The 23,117-nt window shown below is 34.8% G+C and overlaps 1 protein-coding gene across 1 annotated transcript; it reads left to right on the top strand.

The window, feature by feature from the left end:
• Window positions 1-10,686: 10,686 nt before the first annotated feature.
• LOC112663119 (olfactory receptor 4P4-like) lies at window positions 10,687-11,670 on the top strand. The gene has a single exon (XM_049096294.1). It carries the CDS (start codon window positions 10,687-10,689, stop codon window positions 11,668-11,670), a length of 984 nt encoding a protein of 327 aa, XP_048952251.1.
• The last annotated feature ends 11,447 nt before the right edge of the window (window positions 11,671-23,117 follow it).

The raw sequence follows: 23,117 nt of genomic DNA, 5'->3' as shown, positions 1-23,117 counted from the left end.
TTTGTCCTACTCAATATGCTGAATAAAAACTTTATGCAAGAGCAAAATTGGACTTGGAATCAGAGAGGTCTCTATTAGCTTTCAGATCATTGAAATCAAATCACTTTATGAATGTCAGAGATGATGAACTGAGGAATTATGAGTAAAGTGACTATTTTACTAGTGGAACTGAGATTGGGTAAGGGCATATGTATATTTAACATATGGCTAAAGGAATGGTGGTTATGTCATATACAGTAGGCAGTTTTGAAGCTGTGAGGCTGATTGTGAATTTTAACATTCATTTGCATGTAAAATTTAAACATAAAGATTTGACAACATTTTGGCATTCTGTAGAAATGAAGAAGATTAAAATGGCTTTCAGAAGTTAAAAAAGAATTTTTTTTTGTTATTGAACTTTATTTCCTGCAGAATGTTTATCTAAATCTTATGTGAAATAAATTATGTGATGAAAAAAAATCCACACAGATAATTTAGTTCTAAACCAAAGAAAAAGGGATGGTTATACTTGTCCTCTGGGACTGTAGCACCCACTCCTACCCCATCTCCCTTGAATTATCATAGGCAGGGACAATGGAACAAGTGGCTATTTAACATTTCTGTTATAGTGTTTATTACATCACAGATACTCAGAATGTGAAAAGAAAAAATGAGAAAATTAATAGATCATATCCCTTTCCAGTACAGCTCACTTAGTTGAGGGAACTCAAGACTACATTTGGGAGAAACTGCACATATCAACTTGTCTTGATATGTAGACATGATAAATGAATTCCATTTCCATCAAGATGGACAAGGAATAAGGCCAACTGAAGTCTTAAAAAATAAATTTTCCTTTAGCATAATTCTTGTATTCATTTTTTTCCTCTTAAGGCGAGGTATAGTCTGCTTGAGGACTCTCTTTCCCTCTCCCTCTGCCTCTCCAACTTGTGCTCTCTTTCTCCCTAAGTAAATAAAATTTTAAAAAACAATGAGGGGGAAGGAAAGGGAGAGAAAATATAAGAAACGAAAATCGTAGCAAGTTTATGTGAAGAAGAATTATATAAATTACAATTTAGGCAAATTATTAATAAAAAAATAATGTTGTGCTGGCTTACACCACATCACTAATATCAAGTAGTAAGAGAGTGTAGCAATGTCCAAGGTTTTGAGAGAAAAAGAATAAGAATGATAAGTTTTACTCTTAGTCTTATTGTCTTTAATTTATGCAAAAAATAAAAAGACACTTCATATCAGCCTAATATTTACTACCCACATGTGTTCAAATATTTTACTTTACTGAAAAATTTCATACCACCATAAGTGATGAATTGGTATAAAAAACTTAAGGGAAAGTCAGAATACAGATAATTGGTTTATTTTGTCTTCATCTTCAAGAGCCACCTTTAGTATCATTTAAGGAGAAGAATGAGCAACAAATCAGGAGTCCTTACACTTTTATTTGCATGGCAGTCTACCATTTTTTAATGACATGAGTTTGGTCAAATCAACAAACATCTATGCATCTTATACTCTTCATTTACAATGTAAAACTGATAAGTAAAGTTATTAATGTCACTTAATTATAAAATGATAAATTGAAATGCATTTGAGATATTGATTATGGCTAAGATACATGGACTAGTTATTGCTTAAGATATCAGTCATCTTTAACAGAAGTCATATAACTATTTCCATATTTTTTTCTAATAAATAATAACACTTATTTAGGGATCATGACCTGAGCAGAAGGCAGGCGCCTAACTGCTGAGCCACCCAGGCATCCCAAGAAACACAATTTTTAATAAATTCTCCCAAAATATTAAAATTGATGCTTAACTATACAAGATAGGAATTAGCAAATGCATATTTAATTAACCTTTGGAGTTGACCAGATTCTATCCAAACTTAACCTATACAAAATATATTTTGTGAATAAAGCCACCTAGACTTTTTTCTAATATATCACAGCAGTATTTATGAGGAGCATAGTCTTCTTTCAACAACTTTCCTCCTGCTGTGCTTTATGAGTTAATATTCACTTTTAAATCATAACCTATTTATGTTACGTTGACCTCTCAAATGCTACTCTAACTATTAAGACTTTTGTATTGAAATCAGTTCCAAAGATGCCTTTAATTCCCATTTTGACCAATAACATGAGCAAGAAAAAAGATGTTATTGATTAATTGTATTTCTCATCAATGTCAATATGCAGAATTTTTATGAAATGTTTGATTGCATCATCAAAGACCCTGAAATTTTCCACTAAGGTATTTTCCATTAAGAATTTAATGCAAAAAAAAAAAAAAAAGAATTTAATGCACACACAAAAAATACTATAATAATAAAATTAAGGAATAAGAAATTCATGATAAGAAGTCATAAAACACATATGATGTCCAAAAATGTAAAAAAAAAAAAAAAAGCAAGGACCAAAAATCATATTAAAATACTCCATGTACATTGAATGTAATTATTGCTGGAAGCAGAAGGAGAGAAATTGGTTTTATCTTGTCTTTATGCCTATTTCAACAGTTAGTGATACTATGATGACTGAAAAAGTGGTTTGAAAGAATGTATATGTATATATACATGATATATACTAATATATATATACTATCTAGCTACAGGGATACTATGTTTGATAAACTTTTTAAAATTGACATTTTCTAAAAAGCCAGTAAAGGAAGATGAATTTGGATGTTTGCACTTTGGAGGGTGATGAGTTCTTGGGAGCAAATGATCTTCAGTGGTGAGGAACTTTACTAGAAAGATTCAAAGGTAGGGGCTGTAGAGCAGAGCCTGGAGATGACCACATGTTTGGGAAATCAGAAGCTCAGAGGGGATCCCATGGACGTCCTGAGCTGAAAATAGGAATAACTGTGAAAACAGGACCTAGACTAGAGAAGGCATCTTTAAGCAAAATGTCAGAATGTCTTGAATAGGGTTTTAGTGGGGTGACCTAGGTCAAAGGATAGAAACTTTCAGATATGAAAAGAATTCTGTTCTGAGGATGCAAACACAATATGGAGACTACAGCTAATAATACGATTTTGTATCCTTCAAAGCTGCTGAGGGTAGATCATAAGCCTTCTCACCCCACACACAAATAGTGGTTAATTATGTGAAGTGATGGTAATAATGTATTATTAATAATTCCACAATGTATATGTATCATAAAATCATCACATTGTACACTTTAAATATATATGATATATTTGTGAATGATTCCTCAATAAAGTTAAAAAAAAAAAAAAACAGATTTCCGTAGGAGGGTGGGGAAAAGACCAAACCAAATTCAATACCTAGACTTGCTTTCAAGTTAATTCTTTGAAGGCAAATCCAATATCACATTCTACCCTGGGCAGCTACAGTGCCTTGGATATGTCTTGCCATGTATTTTCCTCATATTTAATTAATGAAATAGAACACACAAAGGAGGGCAGCCTGGGTGGCTCAGTGGTTTAGCGTCAATTTCAGTCCAGGGCAAGATGCTGGAGACCCGGGATCGAGTCCCACGTTAGGCTCCCTGTGTGGAGCCTGCTTCTCCCTCTGCCTGTGTCTCTGCCTCTCTCTCTTTCTCTCTCTCTCTCTCTTGCGCGCACGCGCCTCTATGAATAAATAAATAAAATCTAAGAAAAAATAGAACACACAAAGAAACTTGTGTGTGTGTGTGTGTGAGACAGAGAGAGAGAGAGGAGAGAGAGAAAGAGAGAGAGAGATGGGGTCCAGGGTGGGGGAGTGAACTGAGAAGGAAATATCACTGTAATCTCCATATGAATAAAAAATTAGAATACTGCTATCATCTCTAGTCAACCACCCTGTCCTCACTCCTCCCCTTCCCCAGAACTAGCTATTCTTTTAAAATTTATCTGCAATCTCCTCCTTGCCTAGTGATCTTAGACCAAGCATTTATCTTAGCTGTTACAGAGTTTTCTCCTAAGTAAAATAAGAACTCAATGGGTTCTTGTGGAGATTAAGCAGGAGTACTTAGTGTATGACACACAACAAACTCTCAGTATCCATTTGCATGATTTATTCTGCTCACACAACAAGCACATTGGAAGTCAGCTCAAACTTTACATGCAGGTATAAAAATTTTGGGAAGAATTAAAATTTTTCAAATGCAAATTTTGTTCAAACACAAGTTTTCTTTTTTAAATTACTTTTTAAAAATCTTCTAAACCAGGGATGCCTGGGTGGTCTAGCCAGCTAACCATCCAACTCTAGATTTCAAACAGCTCATGATCTCAGGTTCATGGGATGGAACCCTTCATCAGGCTCTACACTCAGTGGGGAGTCTGCTTGAGGATTCTCTCCTTCTCCCTCTGCTCTTCCTCCTGCTCATGCTCTCTCTTCTCTCTCTAAAAATAAATAAATTAAATTTTTTTCTAAACTAAAAGTAATATGAAATAATACTAAGCTTTATTCATTTATAATTTTTCTAGAAATTATACCTGGAAAATTAAAAAAAGAGAAAATAATTCTCTTAGAAAATACAATAAAGACACTTTCTGAGGAGAGATGAAGACCTTTGGCTACCAAGAGGGCCAGGGTTGTCCTACACTCCTGTCAGTTTATAGAGATTACAGAAAGGACAAGGCCCTTAAAGAAAAAAGTTCCTCAAATTTGTTTTCACTACAAGATTCCTTAAGTGCAGGGGAATTCAGTCATTGGGGCCCAGAAGGAATTTCTAATGACAAATTCCTAAATCACATGCAATGTTAATTGTGGCTTGCACACTGTTTATAATCCAGATCCTATTTTAGGGGCATTTGGTCTGATAACTTAGATCTAAAGGAAATCTGCCTGGTGAACTTATATTTGGAAAGGTAAATCCAAACTACTTGGAAAGAACAGTCCATGCTGTAGAATAAAAGAAATGTAGTTTTAGAATGTATTCTCTATTAAGTATTAATTAACCCCATGAGCTTGGACATCTCTAGAAATAATTTTAATGATAAAAATACAGATTGTGATTTGATCTCTTTGGATATAAAATTATTCCACTGCTGTCACCCTAAAGGTATGGCTTCTCATTGTTTGTGCGAACATTGGTTAAGTGGAGTTAGTTGTCTCTAAAATAATACAAGCTTTCTTTCTGTGATTGGCTAACGAGTTATGCTCAGTGAAATGTGAATTCAAGAAGCTGAAATGAAATGCTCTGAACAGTAGGTGAGTGACCAGAATTTCAGTGAAGAGAGAGAGGACACTGGAAGGAAGAAGTAGGAATGAATCCACAACGAAGTAGAAGAATAATATATGGTAAAATATTTCTCCTCCCTTCCCATTATCCTGCTTGACTCTGTGATATCCACTAAATGTATTTTTGCCTCCATTGTATAGCTAACAGACTGACTCCAGTTCAAGTTACATACAGGCATCTTCTCTGATTTTTATAGATTAGTTTGTTTTGAGGTCGGGGCAGTGATAAATTCAGAGAGCTGACCATTTGCCTGGTGGCTCAGTTGGTTAAGCATCTCCCTTTGACTCGGGTCATGATCCCAGGGTCCTGGGATTGAATCCTATGTCTGGCTCCCTGCTCAGCTTCTCCCTCTCCCTCTGCCTGCCACTCTCCTTGCTTGTGTACTCTATCAAATAAATTAATAAATCTTAAAAACAAAACAAAACAGATGCCCATTGAGAGGGTCATATGACATTCTAAAGAGATAGGCACACAGTCAACAGGAAATCATGCTTAGGTGGATAGCAAATCTCAAACAAACAAACAAACAAACAACAAAAAAAACACTTTTAGGACTTTTGGGGTAAAGGTAATAAAGTATTGATTAAGCAAAAAGTGATTCAGGTTACCAAGAAAATGATAAAGCCAAAATTCAAATGACAAATAAACTCCCTGCAGTAACCACTATCATGATTACTGATCCCTCCCTCCTCCTTCAGAAAAAAAGAAAAAAATGCCCCAAGAATTAATTTAACTGAATACCCTACTCACATTACCAAAAAATTCAAATGAAAGTATCTCAAAACTTGAATCTCTGTTTACCTTATCTCTGTTTATTTTGTTGCCTTCCCTGGTTTCTGGGAATCAATTTCAAGACAATAATTTCCATTATGGAGTATTTTATTTATAGACCATTTGAAATCATTGAAGTTATTTTTTTTAATCATTTACATTTACTATTAGTTAAATAAACGGTGGCCTATATTTAACAAGAGATAGAACAAAGATAAAGTAATTAGAAATAGTTATCAAGTCCCTACCATGTACTGGGTGATTTACACATTTTATCCAATTAATTCTCACAGCATTGTCAGCAGGTAGATGTACTCACCAGCGATATATTTATCCACTGCCAATATGGTGATCTGAGAAAAAACAGTACATGCCAAAGATCATACAGATCAGAGAGACATGGCTAGAATTTAAATTTGTGCAACCATTTCTTAGTATTTCAAGGCAGAACATAAGACAGTCTCTCTGTCCTTCAGGAATTTAGGATCACAAAAATTAAGAATGTATAGGGTTTATTTTGGCATAAATTAAAAATGGTCAGTTGGGCACTCTTAAGTAATGATAGTATCAAATATCTATTGAGTACACACTAAGTGTCAGTAACTATGGTCAGTACATAAATTTTGCTAAGTGTGTTGCTAAGTGAGACATGTTGTTTCAGATCTTGACTCTACTAATTAGGTCAATGGTCTTGAACTAATTACTTAATTTCTCCATGGCTTGGTTTCCTTTTTTATAAAATGAGCTTATTAGTAATATTTACTTCTTAGAATTATTGTGAAGATTTAAGTTTTTGCTAGGCACGTGGGAACATTCAAATTGTAAGCTAACATAAAAATTATTAGACCTACTAATAGTGTAGTAAAGTAATGGAATGAGGCCATATATTCACTTACAGCAAAGCCATAATATAAACCCAACCAGGTTCACCCCATTATGTTCAAGGTTTTTCAGAACTTTAACAATAGCAGAGAGCCCAAAGGTTGTGCAAGATCTTAACTGAAACATATAAATTATCAAGACTAGATTTATCCTTTTTTTTTTTTTAAATATAGGGACCCTAGAACAAGTGAATGCAAGTTCCTAAGCTGAATGAAGAGCTATAGCAGAGAAGAAATTATAATCTCTTTTTTCTAACTACTGTTCTTACAAAGGGACAATTTGCGGCTGTAATAGCACTGTTCATGTCTGAGAACATGACAAGCTTCAGTGCTTTTTATTCATTTATGTGAGCATAACTTTCTCACTCTTTATAAGTGTGCTACATATGCAGGAAAGAGGAACCGATTGAGTTTGTAGTTTTGTTTGAGTATTTTTGTATTTTTTAGACTAAGAGAGTTTGGCTTAATTCGTTATCTAATTTTGTCATCTGCATATCAAAATTAGAACTGCTGAAATGGTTTAAGGACCATGATTTTGGAGGTTATCTGGTTTTGCATGAAATAATTAGGTAATGAGAGAAAAGGAGTTTTTAACATTAAATTTATTTTGTCACTTTGATACCACGTCTTTTATGTACGAACTCAGGCTCTAGATTCAGAAAACTCTGGTTTCAAATTATATTTTGCTAAATACTAGTTAGGTATTCTATGTATATTTTATCAGGAAAGCTTCAACTAATTTTCATTTCCATAAGGTATTATTACTCTTGCATGTGCATCAAACTGGGCTTAATACCATATTAATTTAGAGAGTATTTTTTCAGAAGTTCTCACAACTATTTTTTAAATTTGAAACTCATAACTCTGATTTATTTAGGCAACAAATAACTTGTCTATATTTTAGACAAAAGTGTTGAGGGAAATGAAGTTCAGAGTTCACACTTAAAATTGATGACTGAGTCAAAGGTAGAAATTAGAAATCCTCTTGCACTCTGAAATTGTGAAGCTAGAGGAGTGCCTGGTGGCTCAGTAGGTAAGCATCCAACTCTTGATTTTGACTCAGATCATGATCTCAGGGTCCTGGGATTGAGACCCAGGAGCCCACTTGAGGATTCTCTCCTTCTCTCTTTGCCCCTCCACCTTATTGTGCTCTCTCTCTCTCTCTAAAATAAGTAAATAAATCTTTAAAAAATAAAATAAAGTAAAGTTTAGAAGCTACAAATATAGACAGTAGTCTATACGTGGTGAACCACACAAGTTTGGAGACACTGAAATGAAAAAAAAATAGGGAAATGAAACATATCTGTGGACTTCAGAATGGAGAAAATTGGAAATTAACCCCCATATTTAGCAGTATTGTTTTGTTAGGAGGTTAGACCATACATTTATTTAGTTGGAAAATTAATTTGGTATCAAATGAAGACAGAATGACTGGCTCTAACTGGATACTCTAACAAACTAGTTTCTAGAGAGGATTAATTTCATGTATGAAGCAAAATTTTCCTGTTAATTTTGGGGGAGAGAAAGAAGAAAAACAATTCAGGTGGTTGTTTATTTCTATGCACATGATTAGAAATGGTTTCATTTATGTCCATCCAAATGAACAATTACTTTAAGAATTGACCAAACCAGTATTTTAAGTATTATTTCTAAAAGAGTGTATATTTACTTATAGGTAAGAAGAAATTTACATAGCATCATTGGAAGCATGAAACCTAACTTTTTAATCATCCTTTCTAAGCTAATTCTAAATCTTAAAATTGTATCGAAGAAATACATTCATTTGTTTTAAGGCCCCATTGCAAAGGAATTTTAGATTTGGTGGGTGATGATTAATTTGATCCCTAGAAGAGAGTGATGAGGGGAGGATTTAATAATTAATTGATGAGAAATTGTAACTACAAGATTAAGTCAAAAGACATATCACAAATTTTTTAATAATAAATTTATTTTTTATTGGTGTTCAATTTGCCCACTTACAGAATAACACCCAGTGCTCATCCCCTCAAGTGCCCCCCTCAGTGCCCGCCACCCAGTCACCCCCACACCCATCGTCCTCCCCTTCCACCACCCCTAGTTCATTTCCCAGAGTTAGGAGTCTTCATGTTCTGTCTCCCTTTCTGATATTTCCTACATATCACAAATTTTAAAGAAAGATGGTAAGTATTAGTGATGCATTTTGAGGTCAAAATTTATAGAAAAAATAATTTGGTCATGTGGTTATCAGTTCCATTATTTTTCCATTAGCCCTGAGGCTCAAACTAAGTTAACAGAAGCTATAGGTCAACCACAACTAAACTACCTGTCTTATCACATATCAAATCCTGTAGATTTAATATAATTGCTAAATGATGAAGAGATTGAAATTATCCTTATTCATTCTATCTTCTATATACTTTTTTTAGCTTTTTAAACAATTTTACATTTTTTTTCTGTAGTCTGTATGCCCAACATGAGGCTCAAATTCACAATCCCCAAACCAAGATTTACAAGCACTAACTAAGGCATCCAGGTGCCCCTGGATTATCTGTATACATTTAATTAAAATCCCTTCTATTTGGAACTAGGATATTTGGTTAGTGCAGATCTCAAAGTTACCTTCCTGCTCAAAATAATTTTATGATATTTAAATTTAATTTTCTACATGGGACTCATACTTACCGGGCTTCAATATTGGCAACTTTACTGATTTGGTAACACTAGCACTAAGATTAAAAATTAGCAATTAATATGCCAATGTTAATAAAGCAAGGGTCATTTCTTGATTTGTCTGAGTTTCTCAACTACTCTGTGGCCAAGTTCCATCAGATTTTCTTATTTTTTAAAAATTTATTTGTATCCAAGTTCACACACTGGTATAATTAGTATTGGAACCTGGGTCCCAACTGTTTGTCTTCATATAAACCTTTTCACATATGTTTTTTCTTTGAATTATGCAGTGTTCAAGAGTCTTTAAGAGTTTGGCAAAAGGCATGCATTGAACAAATACTGAAAAGAAAGTCATACTATTATTCAAAGCACTGTGAAGAAATTGACTTACAAATTATTATACACTGAGTTAAGAGCAAAACCACAAAGGTAAAATTGCTTTCTGCTCTTCTTCCTTTTAGATTTAACTATTGCTTTATTCTGTGGTTTGTTTATATATATGATTTGTATTGATGTGCCTATAAAAATTAACTTTCCATATAAAACATCATCATTTTACTGTCACAAATCACTAAGAAAAAGATAAACAAGCAATTGAAAAATTATTCAAACCAACTCCAGGGTCTCCTATAGAGTTTTTTTTTTTTATCTTCTACTTTGTAAATATATATGTTTCATAAAAATCTTTAGTTTTATTTTCTATCTCAGTATGTAACTATTTTGAAGAAGAATAGATTCCACTAGTGAGCACTGTCAAGCTTTCCATTTGCTTCTATATCATTTAACAACTTTAATGACTTATACTTGCATCTTTAACAAATTTGAGTTTGTAAGAACCCAGAGGAATGTCCCTTTCAAGGACTTTGTTGTATATTCCTTTAGAATTGGAAAATGTTTGGCAGTGAATAGTAATTTTTAGACTTTTAAAAAATTTACTGATTGAATTCACTCATTTTTATTAATGTTAAGATCAAACAAAATGTCCTGAAAGACTTGACTTATAGAAATTTCATGAGACTAATCAGAAAAAAATCATTAAATATCAGATTTCATTTTCTAAAATTCTGTGATCATATCCATTAAATATGGCTTCAGGATACCAGTTTCATCATCCATATTCTCCATGTGTATGTCTGACATTGACTTGTACATTATGTCTTTTCAGGGGACTGTTACACATTTTTATTGCAGTGGATCATGGAAAATAGGAACAACATCACTATGTTTATTCTCTTGGGACTGTCTCAAAACAAGAACATTGAAATCCTCTGCTTTGTATTAGTTTTATTTTGCTACCTTGCTATTTGGGTGGGAAATTTGCTCATAATGATTTCTATCACGTGCAGTCAGCTAATTGAGCAACCCATGTATTTCTTCCTTAATTATCTCTCACTCTCTGACCTTTGCTACACGTCAACAGTGACACCTAAACTAATGACTGATTTACTGTCAGAAAGGAAGACCATTTCCTACAGTAACTGCATGACACAGCTTTTTATCCTGCACTTTCTCGGAGGTGTTGAGATCTTTATCCTCACAGGGATGGCCTATGACCGCTACGTGGCCATTTGCAAGCCCTTGCACTACACCATCATCATGAGCAGACAGAGATGCAATGCAATCATCACAGCCTGTTGTACGGGGGCGTTTATACACTCCGCCAGTCAGTTCCTTCTCACCATCTTCCTGCCGTTCTGTGGCCCCAATGAGATAGATCACTACTTCTGTGATGTGTATCCTTTACTGAAGCTGGCCTGCACTGACACACGTAGAATTGGTCTCTTGGTAATTGTTAATTCAGGTCTGATCGCTCTGCTGACTTTTGTGATTTTGATGGTGTCCTATTTTCTGATATTATACACCATCATGACCTACCCTGCAGAGAGCCGCACCAAAGCTCTTTCCACTTGCAGTTCCCATATCACAGTTGTGGTTCTGTTCTTTGTGCCAGTTCTCTTCATTTACATTCGCCCAGCCACAACTTTTCCAGAAGACAAAGTGTTTGCTCTTTTCTACACCATCATTGCTCCTATGTTCAATCCTCTAATCTACACCCTGAGAAACATGGAGATGAAGAATGCCTTGAGGAAAGTGTGGTGTCATCGTTTATTTTTGGAAGGGAGGGAACTCATATTAAAAGCATTCCAGAATTTCACTTTAGGATTCTACCCTGAGCCCTAAGTTAATAAGAAATGATATATACAAGGAATGTACAGTGATTGCAAAAAGCTAGCTAGCCCCAGATCGGAGCTCAGAATCTTTAGCATTTTCTTAGACTCCCTTCAGATTGGATAATTGTATTATTTTTAAAAAATGTTTTTATTTCATTTTTAATTGAAATATTATTGACATACAATATCCTATTCATTTCAGGTGTACATACAGTGATTCAATATTTTTATTTTTATTTTTTTAAAGATTTTATTTACTTATCCATGAGAGACACAGAGAGAGAGAGGCAGAGAAAGAGGCAGAGGGAAATGCAGACTCCATGCAAGAAGCCCAATGTGGGACTCAATCCAGGCAATCTGGGATCATGCCCTGAGCCAAAGGCAGACAATCAACCGCTGAGCAATCCAGGCATCCCAATTCAATATTTTTATACATTTTGAAATGATCCCCACAATAAGTCTAATTATCATCTGCTACTATACAAAGTTGTTACATTATTATTGATAATTGGACAATTTTTATTTTTTTTCATGTCATTGTTACTCTATTCTCCTCACATACCTGTCCCAAGTCCTCCTTAAATTGATAGTTTATTTTGAACATGTAATGAAGTCTTTTCCCACCTCCTCTTGACTTCCACTATCACAAGAGTATGCTCCTATTGACAGAAACTAATAGGAAACCAGTTGGTAGACAAGAAATATGGGTAGATTTTACTACCAGCATCTCAAGGCAGAGCATATGAAGGTAGGTTATTGAGCTGAGGGTACCAGTTACACGAGTATTTGGCATTCATAAACACTCTTCTGTATGATATTTGAACCTGATTAAGAAAGAAGATTATCTTCATCCTTTCACTGAACAAGATGCTTCTACTAACGTGGTCTCATTCTCTTCCTTCCAGAAGGAAAAGTATCATCCTCAACATTCTAGACAAAGTTAATTTCAATGTTAGTTTCTCTTCTAGTTCAGGTATAATCCTTCCCCAAAAATCTGTAACCCTAAGAACAGAGTGTAAAATTACTCAATACATTGCTACAAGTGTCCTTTTTTCTGTAATTGATATTGAGAATTAGTTAATATTTATACCTTTACTTCTTCCACTGCCTCATCATTCTTGCCTTTCATTTCGGGCTGATCTTTATTATTGGGGTTCACTATCTACTCATGCGAACCAAATCTTCATTCTTGAAATCCTGAATCTTTAATGGTCCTGCCATTTTTTTTTAAATTAACTTTTGCTATGGTATGGAAATTTTAAGAGATGTTCTGCATTCCAGATATTGATTATTCATGCTCTACTGTGTCAGACAAATAGATCTGATATTATCAATACCAATTGATCTAGCCCCCTTTTGTCTTTTGGTTTAGTAGAGGCATGATGAGCCCTCTGTATCCAGGTGATAACTTCAATTTCCAGTTCAATAAAACAATTTTTATGCCCCTTAATGAAAGCAGAACCTCTATAACTGAAACCTAGATGCCAGCTGAGCTGAAAAATGCTGGCACAGGAAGCAAAAATTCTATAAAGGACTTTAGTATAATAATAAAAGAGGTATTTGCATATACATCTTTCTATTCCATAGAATTATATAACTGTTTATCATGGCTATGGGAGGAATAAAATCTTGCTCAACCATCTTTGAAGTTAAAACTCCAGTTTTTCAAGGTGCTATTTCTCAGTTGGCAACTCTGTTCAGTAAGCCTTTCTTCATTGTATCTAATCAGTTACTGTAGAGAAATGGTGTATGGATGAGTTTGCTAGGGCTACCATGACAAAATATCATGGACAGGGTGGCTTAAACAACAGAAATATATTTTCTGTCAGTTCTGGAGTCTAGAAGTCCAAGGTCAAAGTACTGGTGGGTTTAGTTTCCCCAAAGATCTGTCTCCTTGGCTTAATAGATGGCTGCCTTGTCCATGTGTCCTCACATGGCCTTCTTTCTGTACACACAGATTCTTGGTACTTACTCTGTATGTCCAGAATTTTTCTTTTGAAGATACCTGTCACACTGGATTAGGGCCCACCCTAAAGGCCTTATTTTAACTTAATTGCCTCTTTAAAGGCCCTATCTCTAAATATTCACCTGCTGACTTTCTTGGATTTAGGTATTCAATATATGAATTTTCAGGAACTCCATTTAGTCTATAGCAGAGCATATGGTAGGATCAATGAATTCCTGTGTGTATGTCCACTACCATGCTTCTTTTACTCTGATTACTTGATCAGAATCAGTCCTAAGTGAAATGTCATGATAGTTAATAAGACGTTCCATAAGTCTATGCATTGTGCTGCTCATACAAATATTATAAGCAGGAAAGACAAATCCATATCTGGAATAAGTGTCTATTTCTGTGAAGAAAAATTCTGTTTTCTCCATGATAGAAGGTTTTCACTATAATCAACTTGCCACCACAGGACTGAGTACTGTATCTCCCTGAAGAATGTACATATTGGGCACTCAATGTTGGTGTGACAGACAGTAGCCTCCAAAGATGGTCACAGAAATATTTCCTAACTAGTCCATATGGAGAGACCATATGTAGAGACTAGATGTAGAATTTATGGCCAACAGCTCATCTGATGTCTGGGTCCACAGCCAATATCAAGTGCCAGAGTTATAAGTCAAGATAGTCCCAGATAATTTCAGCTGCTAGCTAGTGAACACTCCCAGCCTTTGAATTTTCTAGGAGACCCCAGACATCATGGAACATAGACCAGCCATCCTATGTCTAAATTTCTGATCCATAGAACCCAAGTACATGTTAAATTAGTTGTTTTACACACTAAATTTGGTCATAATAACTACAAACATTTGGTACTCAGTGTTAACAGAAGCCAAATGAATCTTCATGAGGTAAATTTCACATTGTCCACCCCTAACAACAGCCTTCATAGGGTGCTTCCTAAGCCATCCTGACTACTTGATTTTTAAGATTTTTAAAAAGATTATTTATTTATTTATTTTAGAAAGGGAGAGTGAGGGAGGGGCAGAGAGAGACAGAGAGAGAGTTTCAAGCAGACTCCATGCTGAGAGTGGAGCCCCATGTTAGGGTTGATCTCATGACTCTGAGATCATACAACCTGAGCTAAAACCAAGAGTCAGATGCTTAACTGACTGAGCCACCCAGGTGCCCCACACTATGGCTGCTTTAGACCTTGACCAAAGTTAGACCTTGGGTAGCTGGGAAAGGAGGATGGCTGATATCCATGAAACATATAATCTTATTTACCACCATTGAGAATTTCCTCTGCAGTATATACCATGTAGTGAGCATTTGTATAATTCCATGAGGTCTATCCATATATTTTGTCCGTGAGGTTTGTTCATATATTCACACCTAGTACCCATACATTCGAAATTCCTAAACACAAGTGAAACCATTAGCAACTGCCATGAATTGGAATAGATCTATGCCTCTGGTTATCTCTTGGTGTGTACAAAGTAGACAGCCAAATCCATTGGTTGAAGATTTGCTGAGAAGATTTTCCTTAATCCCTATCTTTTTTTGAGACTTTTGTATTTGGGGCTTTAATGCCATAATATTCCATTTCAGTTAGTGCCAAAAGGAACTAAATATAAACAGATACAATCATGTATTTCTGCTTTGGCCAACTCCCCATAAAGCTACAGGTATTGACTAAGAGAAAGGAGATGAAATTTTATCAAAATTTCTTGAGCCTATCAGACCTTAAGAAAATAAGCATCATTTTGCAAGGAAACAACTCAGGTGAAGTTATTAATTCATCTCCAGGCTATGAAAATCTATTCCTTTCTAGAAAGGTGAAGGAAGTTAATTCTGTTTGTGCAGAGGTTTCAGGGCATTTGGGTGCTCAAAATTCTGATTCAACCCCAAACACCACTATCTTAGATTTCAGTTTCGTTTTTCTTTTTAGGTTTCTGTTGTTTGACATAAGAGACCACAGGGGCTGTGCCTTCTGTTACCTTTATAGCCTTGCCATATCTATGTTCAATCCCATGGCTTCAGTTTCATCAGAGTCTGTGTTTTGGCTTCTGGAGAATGAGCTGCAAGAGAAGACCTCTCATCCTGATGGTGTACCTTAAATTGTGTAGATCAAGTGATAACTACCCTATAGTTTATATTAGGCTTCTGATGCCACCAACAGAAGGCAGACCACTTCATAATCCTTGTAATTTTGTATTGCCTGCACACCATTCAAGCTCCACAATCGTTGTAAATCCCAACACATCAATGTTGTTTGTGGAAAATCAGTACCTTTTTTTTTGTGTGTAGAAAATAAGAAAAATTTCTTTCCAACAAAAGGTCAAATTTGCTATCATAAAAGCACTGTAAGAGTTTTCTCTCAAATTACTAACTTACATATTCTTCCACTTACAAATAATATTTTTTTTCTACAGGAAAGAATAACCAGTTCTATGGTTTTCAATGTTTAGACTATGATTGCCCTGATACAACCAAATTCCTCACTTCTCTCCTAAGTGGGTCAGTATCCTCATCATAACCTATGCATCATTTTCAGACATGCATTTCAGAGTTTGCCTCAAGTCTTTGCTCAAATAATTCATCCAGACCAGGAAGTCCTTCAGTTATACTTTTCATAATCTACAGTTCACCCTTGAACAATGTGGGGATCAGAGGCACATATAGCTTTTGACCTCTACCTCCCTGTCCAAACTTAACTATTAATAGCCTATTATTGGCCAAAAGCCTTACCAATAACATTAACAGTCGATTAACACATATTTTGCATGTTATACATGTTTTATGTATCAGATGCTATATTCTTACAATAAAATATGCTAGTTGTTTGGGAAATCATAAGGAAGAGAAAATACCTTTATAATACTGTACTATATTTATTGAAAAAACTCTACATATAAATTAACTCACACGGTTCAAGCTCATATTCTTCTAGGGTCAATGGTGCTATTATGTACAACTCAAGCTTCACTCATTATGCATCCCTTTGTATCTATTTTAACCATGTTTTCCTTTGTATATCTCTTTGTACTTGATTGTGTGGGTTGCAAAAACATCTTATTTATTTTAGATATTTAGATGATATATGAAAATAAAATTATTTCTTAAAATAATAAAAAATAAGAAATAACTTTATTTCTTATTTTCAAAGTTTTATTTAACACAAATCTCATTGCAGTATTTGTGAGAGGAAGTGTTATAAACTTACACCTACTCCCAGAGTTAAGTCTATGGAAACTGTTTGCCAAGCGGGGGCCAGAGGAGGAAGTAGGGCCATTGGATGTAAAGTGGCACAGAAGAAGTTTGCCACCCACTGTTCAATTAATTTATTCTGCACTAAAGCAGACTTTAAACCTGACAGTAGGCTTCAATGAAATTTTCAAGTTTAACCTCTGTTTAGACATTATTTCCTGCTGTTCCTCAGAATTTGTTTCAAAATAAAAAGCACATGATTTATAGCCTCTCAATACTGAATAGAAGTGAACTCTTGGTTTGTGCTCAAACTCCTCAGAGTATAAAAAGTTATGAACCACGGCATAACTTTATTTTTAAGGATTAGAAAGGAACTAAGCCATTTTCAGCTGATATTGGCCAACTTTTCTTTTGGGAAATATCTCATCCCATAGACAAAGTGAGGGAGGGTTTGGGGTTATAATCTCCCAGGTAATCTACTTTAAATGACACTTGGAAATTAAACAGAAAAAAAAATATATATATATATATACACACACACACATTTCCAATGCTGAAACCAATGAATTTACAACTTTGGGTAGAAAAGAAACAAAAGCATTTTTCAACATAAATGCCAATGATGATTTTATTTCCTTTTAGTTTCAAAGATCATGAGAGAATGCTTTGCTTATGAGGGAAATAGGAAAGTCTTAGAATCAAGACTCACTAACATGGGCTGCTTGGTGTGGTGAAATTCATTATCTTCAACAGCAAAATTAAGCATTTATTTTGACTGTATTGAAAACACCAAACACCACCTTTTACTCAGAGATAATGAAGTTTATCTAATGAGATAATCACCTGGTAAGTAAACATCCAACCAAACTATAGTAAATAAACATGACTTTCAAATTATTAAAACATATATATAATAAATTTATTTTTTATCTATAAATATACTTATTTTATAGGTGCTTTCCCTCTTCAAGTTTTGCAAATATTTTATAACATAACTTTCCATTACATTAGTACAATTCAATGAATGATTGATCTTATGTCCCTCAGCAGATGTCAAAATAAAGCAGACCTTTTTTTTGTTTTTTGTTTTTGTTTTTTTTTTTAAAGATTCATTTATTTATTTATTTGTGATAGACAGAGAGAGAGAGAGGCAGAGACACAGGCGGAGGGAGAAGCAGGCTCCATGCCGGGAGCCCGACGTGGGACTTGATCCCGGGACTCTAGGATCGGGCCCTGGGCTAAAGGCAGGCGCCAAACCCCTGAGCCACCCAGGGATCCCTGAAACAGACCTTTTTTTTTTTTTTTGGAATGATTTTGGGAAATTCATGAAGGAAATAATAATAGCATTCATGTTGTCTGTAGGATATATCTGAAAAAGAATTGGTAGATAAATCAAGAGAGCAACTTGAATTTTAAGCAGAAGAAAGAAAAGTAAAGAGAAAAGAGGTACAACTTAAATATAACAAAAGGAATACACTAGAGTGGAAATATGTTACTATTCCATGCCCTTTGCTACTCTGTATGTACAGTGAGTGATTAAAAGTATGATTTGTTGTGATTTGGAAAACCTAAATATCAGAAGATCCTACACATCAATGTGGAGCAAATCTAATGAGAAGGAATTGGAAAAGAGTAAACAATAAGACAGAAAGGAAATAGAATTAGTTCAGTCAAGACTGGGGGTACTTGGCACTACGAGAAAACTTTGAAGCTGTTGGCAAAAATGTAGCTCAACCTTGACTATTTTGGGTGAGACAACTTGGGTACAGAAAGAAATAACAAAAATGGTAATATGCCCCTGGAATAATTCTAAGAATAATTTGAACTTGACAACCAAATTTTTCAGTAGGCAGATAATAAAAAAGAATTAAAATATGCCTAAAATTAGTCTTTAGAACCTATCAGTATTTTTTCCAAATTGTAAAGAGACTTGGTTTCTTTTTTGCAAAATAGAAATAATAGAAGAATCATTAGGACCTTTAGGATTCACAGCTGAATACATGTAGAAGGTTTAGAACCGCCTGTAGAGTATGGTAAGCACTAAATAATATTAGATATTATCATTATTTCTCTTGTGTCTGTGCATGACTGCTGATAATAGCAATCTATTTGATATAAATTGTAAGAGCCTGCATTTTTATTCATTAACATTTCAGTGTTATTATTTCTATATGGGGTAGCTAATACATGATGATATGAGGAAAAGCAGTGTGAAAGAGAAAATAATTAGTGCCTATTGCATACTTTGTATCTGATTATTCAAACTGCACAACTATGGAATATTGATATTAGAACTGCCCATGTTGAAAAGGGAGAAAAATTATCAGACAAGTTAATTACCTTACTCCAGACCATATGGCCAGATCACTATCTTGGTCTTATGTATGAATCCAAAGTTAATCCACTGACCATAATATCAAAGTATCAACAGCATGCAGAATACAAGGCACAGCCACTGCCTGATGAGTTACCTTGAACCAATTAAATGAAAATTAATTACCCGGATGTTCAAATTTAATTGTAGTAATGAGATACATAGAATATTTCAGGGAGGGTTAACGAGATAAAGATTTCCATAGATTGGAAGAGCTAAAAGGTAGACAAGAAGGAGTGGCTTTTTAAATTTTTTATTCAAGTAAAGTTAATCTACAATGTTTTATTAGTTTCTGGTGTACAATATAATGATACAAAAATGGTATACATTTTTCAGTGCTCATCAAGATAAGTGTACGCTCTAATCCCCTTCCCCTATATCACTCATCCCCCAACTCACTACCCCTCTGGCAATACTCCTTTGTTCACTGTATTCAAGTCTGCTTTTGTTTGTTAGTTCTTTATCCTTTCTTTGTTTGTATGGTTTCTTAAATTCCATATAGGAGTAATATCATATAGTATTTGCCTTTCTCTAAGTGACTTATTTCACTTAACATTATACCCTCTAGGTCCTTCCATGGTGTTGTAAATAACAAGATTATTCTCTTTTATGTCTAAGACTATTCCATTGTGTATACATGTATGTATGTTTGTATGTATATATACACATCTTCTTTATCCATTCATCTATTGATTGAGTCTCTTATGTATCTTGGTTATTGAGAATAATGGGTCAATAAACATAGGGGTGCAGATATTTGCAAAAGAGTAGCTTTTAAGCATGGGGTGACATAGGAAACCAAAATTTTAACTTTATTTTTTTTTTTTTAAGATTTTATTTATTTATTCATGATAGTTACACAGAGAGAGACAGAGAGGCAGAGACATAGGCAGAGGGAGAAGCAGGCTCCATGCAGGGAGCCCGACGTGGGATTCGATCCCAGGTCTCCAGGATCGCGCCCCGGGCCAAAGGCAGGCGCCAAACCGCTGCGCCACCCAGGGATCCCGGAAACCAAAATTTTAGAGGTTAATTTAGCATAGTATATTGCATGAACTACAAAAAGACAAGAGTTACTAAAACATTTGGAATGTTGGTGGAATATCGCTGTCCAACACAAGGGAAGCCTGGGTGCTGTTGTATGCCCCTTTTCAAACGGAAAGTAGAGAGGACTCAGAGCAGGAAGGAGCCTGAAATTTAACTCCAACAGTGCCTTGAAGTATCTATTAGTTGCAAATAAGGACGGGGAAAAGAGTCTATTATCCTATTATCCTTCAAAAAAGGGATACATTCTTTTTTTTTAAAGATTTTATTTATTATTTATTTATTTATTTATTTATTTATTTATTATTTATTTATTTATGAGAGATGCACAGAGAGAGAGAGACGCAGAGACACAGGGAGAGGGAGAAGCAGGCTCCATGCAGGGAGCCTGACATGGGACTCAATCCGGGGTCTCCAGGATCATGTCCTGGGCTGAAGGTGGTGCTACCGCTGAGCCACCTGGGCTGCCTGATACATTCTTTTTTTTTTTTTTTTCAAAATCAAAGAATCAATTAGTATAAGAACTTCAAGTTCTTTTAAAAAATTGGTTAAGTTCTCACATTCTAAGGAAAAGGAAAGGTAAAGAGTCCAGGCAAGGGCTGGATCCCATGGCATATGAATTAAGATAGTAAAGTAAATTCAAATTAAAAATAATGATAATAATAAAAAAGCTTAGCCCCTAAACTAGCTCTTTGACTATATATAAAATTGTGATTGAAATATCACTGCTCCAGGGGCACCGGTGGCTCAACTGGTTAAGTGTCCAACCCTTGGTTTCACTCACGTCATGATCTCAGGGCTGTGGGCTTGAGCTCCGCATTGGGCTCCTTGCTCACTGGTGAGTCTGCTAGAGATTATTCCTCTCCCATTGTGCTTCGCCTATGCTCGCTCTTGTTTCCTCTCTCTGTCTTTCAAATAAATAAATAAATAAATAAATAAATAAATAAATAAATCTTAAAAAAATTATCATTGCTCCTATTTAAGAAAGCCTATTACAGTTAATGCTTCCTACAAAAGCATATGGGCTGTACTAGCTAGAATTTTGATAGACTTTGTTGTAAAAATTAACTGAATAAATTAGGAAGTGCCAGTTTTGATTTTTCTATTTGTATTTCATATATTTATTGTGTGGGTATTTGTAAAAATAGAGAGCATTTATAGAATACTTCCATATTTAAAACTATATTTAGATAACAGGATTCCATTTTGTTTCTGAAATTTATTTTGCTTTTCTCATGTCATCACCAAGGGGGTCAGTGCCTTTCATATTTAGTTTTATTTATTTTTAACTTTTTTCTTAAGATTTTATTTATTCATTCGTGAGAGACACACAGAGAGGCAGAGACATAGTCAGAGGGAGAAGCAGGCTCCATACAGGGAGCCTGATGTGGGACTTGATCCCGGGACTCCAGGATCAATCCCTGAGCCATAGGCAGATGCTCAACCACTGAGCCACCCAGGCGTCCCTGTATCTAGTTTTAGAGAGTCCGTTACACTACATGGAATGGTGCATGTTACATGGTAGGAACTCAAAAAATGTTTGTTAAATAAAGAAATAAATTATTCATTTCTCTTTCTGCCCTCAAAATCTTTAAAGCCTTATTTCATGCAATTGATTTGAAATTTTGAAAAGCTCCACGAAGTGTAGAGAAGGAAAGCATTATTTTAGTTCACAGATTAGAGAAAGGAAGGCCCGAGAGAAAGAAAACTGACTATGGTTATATAGCTCATGAATTTGCCTTTGTGCCAGAATTAGTCCTTGTAGCTTCTGATACCAAGTTGTCTCTTTAAATCGCATAAACATGAAATAAGATCTTGTAAATCTAAAATTCAGGGACTTTGGGATGCCTGGGTGGCTCAGTGGTTGAGCCTCTGTCTGCCTTTGGCTCAGGGTATGATCCCGAGTCTGGGAATGGAGTCCTGGGAGAAACCTGCTTCTCCTTTTGCCTGTGTCTCTGCCTCTCTCTCTCTCTCTCTCTCTCATGAATGAATAAATAAAATCTTAAAAAAAATAAAATGAAATAAAATTCAGTAACTTTAATATTAACAAAGAAGACATTGTAAATAGTATGACGATGTTAGAAATGTAAGTTCTAATAAATAGCATGATTATGAATTCTTTGGGTATCTGATGACACTTTGGAGAATTGTCAGAAGAAACATTCAACTGAGGGAAACAAGGGAAATGGGAAGTCACCAGATTATTTGCCCATCATTCCAGTGTGAGATCTAGTTAAGACAGAAGGAGCAATAGAGACAGAAGGAGTTTCAAGCTATCCTGTTCATTAATTAATGAAATGTTTCTACTTGTATTTTTTTTTTCCTGTGAGAATCATTTTTTCTTTAAGAGCTATATGAAAAAAGTATTACAAATTAGCTTAGGTTCTTGGAAAAGATTAAAGATATGCTATTCCTATAGAAACATATTGGCACATTAATTGAAAATGAACATACAGTTTAAAGTAAAGCTCTTTTTGAAAAAGAACTGTATATTTTTTTCTGATTATAGAAATACTGAGAATATTGTGATAGCTTGAAAAATAGTCCTTGGGATTTTTTTGAAATTGTCATTATTTCTACAGGAAATAATTCAGTCACCCTTAAAAAATAACAAGGGAGGGATGCCTGGGTGGCTCAGCATTTGAGCATCTGCCTTCTGCTCAGGGCGTAATCCCAGGGTCAGAGATCGAGTCCCACATTGGGCTCCTTTGGGGAGCCTGCTTCCCCCTCTGCCTATATCTCTGCCTCTCTCTCTCTCTCTCTCTCTCTCTATCATTAATAAATAAAATCTTTAAAAAAGAGAGAGAAAATGGTGAAATTATAATTTCTTAATGTAATCCTTTATTAGAAAAAACAATAATTGAAGTCCAATGTATGTCAGGTG

Source organism: Canis lupus, chromosome 18 (genome assembly GCF_003254725.2).
Source record: "Canis lupus dingo isolate Sandy chromosome 18, ASM325472v2, whole genome shotgun sequence".
In the NCBI taxonomy this organism is placed as follows: domain Eukaryota; kingdom Metazoa; phylum Chordata; class Mammalia; order Carnivora; family Canidae; genus Canis; species Canis lupus.
Note: the sequence above shows the minus strand (reverse complement) of the source record. Positions and strands in the feature narration are given on the sequence as shown.

Bases quoted from the DNA above. Each gene is read 5' to 3' on its own strand.
- LOC112663119 (XM_049096294.1), top strand. From the start codon at position 10,687: ATGGAAAATAGGAACAACATCACTATGTTTATTCTCTTGGGACTGTCT.